This window comes from Emiliania huxleyi, assembly GCF_000372725.1.
Source record: "Emiliania huxleyi CCMP1516 unplaced genomic scaffold EMIHUscaffold_5, whole genome shotgun sequence".
Classification (NCBI taxonomy): Eukaryota; Haptophyta; order Isochrysidales; family Noelaerhabdaceae; genus Emiliania; species Emiliania huxleyi.
This window is the reverse complement of record NW_005198244.1, coordinates 104,216-106,956: the sequence shown is the minus strand read 5'-3', so window position 1 is coordinate 106,956 and position 2,741 is coordinate 104,216. Positions and strand designations below refer to the sequence as shown.

The 2,741-nt window shown below is 64.9% G+C and overlaps 1 protein-coding gene across 1 annotated transcript; it reads left to right on the top strand.

Annotated features, from left to right (window-relative positions):
- Positions 1–1,801: 1,801 nt before the first annotated feature.
- Positions 1,802–2,727, top strand: EMIHUDRAFT_196861 (hypothetical protein; the record flags this gene model as incomplete). Its single annotated transcript, XM_005766868.1, has 2 exons — positions 1,802–2,272; positions 2,341–2,727. Coding segments are annotated over 2 exons (858 nt in total), but the record flags the coding sequence as incomplete, so codon positions are not given.
- Between the last annotated feature and the right edge of the window lie 14 nt (positions 2,728–2,741).

The window sequence follows — 2,741 nt, the reverse complement described above, 5'->3', positions numbered from 1 at the left end:
CCCCCCCCCCCCCCCCCCCCGCGCCCGCCCGCCCGCCCGCCCGCCCGCCCGCCCTCAGGCCTTGCCCCTCCGCAGGCGCGGGAGCGCTCGCCGGCGAGCACCTCCTACCTCTCGTCGCCCGGCTGCTCCCTTCCCCCGTCCCCCCTCTCCTGACGCGCACCCCGCGCAGACGGCGCTCCGGGACAGACGGAGCAGCGACCGCGCGCGCGGTCGCTGCTCCGCCCCTCCGTCGCGCGCGCCGCGCGCGCGCGCTCTGCCGCCACTGCCGCCGCGCCCCCCTCGCCGTCTGTTTCCCGCCGTACTCGAGTATGGTGTGCGGTGCGCGCACGCGCAGCGCACACAGCAGCACCTCCCCACACCCCACCCACCCCGTCGCGCCGCCGCCGCCGCCCCCGCCGCCGCCGCCGCCCCCGCTGTAGGTGTAGCGTTTGGGGGGGCGACTGGCGACGGCAAAAATGCAAGCCCCGCCCCTGGCCACTGTAAAAAACAAACAAAACGGGCTCACTGAAGCACGTACCCCTCTACTTTGTTCACCGTATGTTCTTTGAACTCCTGTAGGTGGGTTGCGTATTAAAATGAACTCTTGTTGAACGCTTGTAAAATTCTTTGAAACGCACGTTTGAGAGATAGGGCGTCACACCGCGGAAGGGTAAATGACTCAGCCGGCGCAACTGTCTTGGTCTCGCCATCCTGGCACCTGGGAGGCGGCCGAGGGAAGTCCACTCGCCGATTTAGTGGCGTGGGGGGGCGATATTGCCGAGGAACCGAGCGAGGTCCTCACGAGAGGTCCTCACAAGCGTCCGAGAGGTCTTCACGAGTCAGAGGACACCCTGACGTCTGATGCCATATGCACTCGACATATCACACATGTGCGCGTATTGCACTGCTGCAACGCACTTTGCCCGCGCTCGCTCCGCGTCCGTGGCCATGCGGCGTGGACCTTAGCTTTCCTCGAGGACCCAGGAGAACCTCTAGCTGCGTGAGGACCTCTAGCTGCGTGAGGACCTCTAGCTGCGTGAGGACCTCTAGAGGACCTCTCTCGTCGGCTGGCCTCGGCGACTCGGCGAAGCCGCATCAGGTGACCGTGCGGGCGTGTGTCGCCGATCTAGTAGGGGGTAGGGGGGCGATATTGCCGAGGAACAGACGTCCTCACGAGAGGTCTTCACGAATCAGAGGACCAGGATGCATCACGTCTATGTGATGCCATATGCACATTCCACTTATCACGCATGTATTGCACTACTGCAACGCACTTTGTCGCCCACCCTAACCCTTGGTCGTCTGCCTCTTCTATCTCCCCCTTCGCAGCCCCTCGCCGATTCTCGCTGCAACCTTCATGCCACCTCGCGGTCGTCCCACTCTCGTCGTTCTCCCTCCTGTCGTTTCCTCCTCTGTCGCGTCGCTCTCCTCTGCCTCGTCCTGCGACGCCGCCGCCGCCTGCCGATCCCTTGCTCTCGCGGCTTCTCCCGCCTTTCGGCGCAACTCTGCCCTCCTCGCGGCATATTTTGGCCCCTCGAAAAAGAAAGAAAGAAAGCTGAAGAAAGGAAACAGACAGCCCAAGGGAGGGATGGGAGGACGGCGGCACGCCGCCACCACAATTGGCCCAGTGTCGTGCGCATGCGTAAAATTCTTTTATCGTGATAGTGCTAGCACGCGCCAGTTCGCACCTGTGTCGAGCCTGTCTGCTGTGAGCCGTGTTTAAATTCTTTTAAATTCTTTTATCGGCAAGTACCTCGCCGATCTGCGACTTCGCAAAGCTTGAGGGCCTCGTGTAGCCCTCCCTTTTGGTATAATAAAGCTAATGGAGAGCCCGATGCTGCACGACATGCCCGAGGAGCTGCTGGCCCTCATCCTCTCGCACTGCCCGCTCTCCTCCCTACCGTGCGCCGCGGCCGCCTGCCGCCGCTTCGCCGCCTGTGCGGCGCCCGATCAGCCGGTGTGGCGACGCCACATTTTGCGCCGGCTCGGCGCGGGCGAGGAGACAGAGCGGTGGCCGGTCAGCGGCGGCGCGGGTTCGCGCGCGCACGCCACACCCTCGTGGCGCGATCTCCTGCTGGCCCACCACAGCGAGGCTGCAGCGCTCTCGGCGGTCGCGGCGTTAGACACGAGCGACATTGCGAGCTTCTTGAAGTTTCGGGCGGCGCAGGTGGCAAACTGCTGGCGCGAGGAGCTACCGCCGCCGGCCCAGCTGCTCAAGGGCGCCTCCGTCCAGCAGCTCTGCATCTCTGGCGGCACGGTCTCCTTCACCGGACGGCTCGGACGCGACCGGGCGGTGAGTGGAGCAGAGAGAGAGCATAGTTTTACGCTGCCCGATTCAACTCGTTTATTACTCTCTGACAGGTGCGTGCCGAGTCGCCGGTGCCGCTCTCGTCGAAGTACGTCTCCCTGCGGGCGGGCGGCGGCGGTGAGGCGAAGATCGCACTGAGCGATGTCTACTACTTTGAAGTGAGCATCTCGGACGCTCCCCTTCCCGGCGACGATGCCTTCACCGCCGACCGGCCGCCGTGCGTCTCGATTGGGCTGGCGACCGAGCACTTTCGGCTGCAAGACAAGCAGGCGGGATGGACGTCCGATTCGCTCGGCTGGCACGGCGACGACGGGGTCCTCTATCACCGAAGCGGGCGCGGGCTGCAGCGCTTCGGCCCGCCGTTTGGCGCGGGCGACACGATCGGCTGTGGAGTCCACCTGACGTCGCGCCGCGTCTTCTTCACGCTAAACGGCTCGCTGGTTGGCACCGCGTT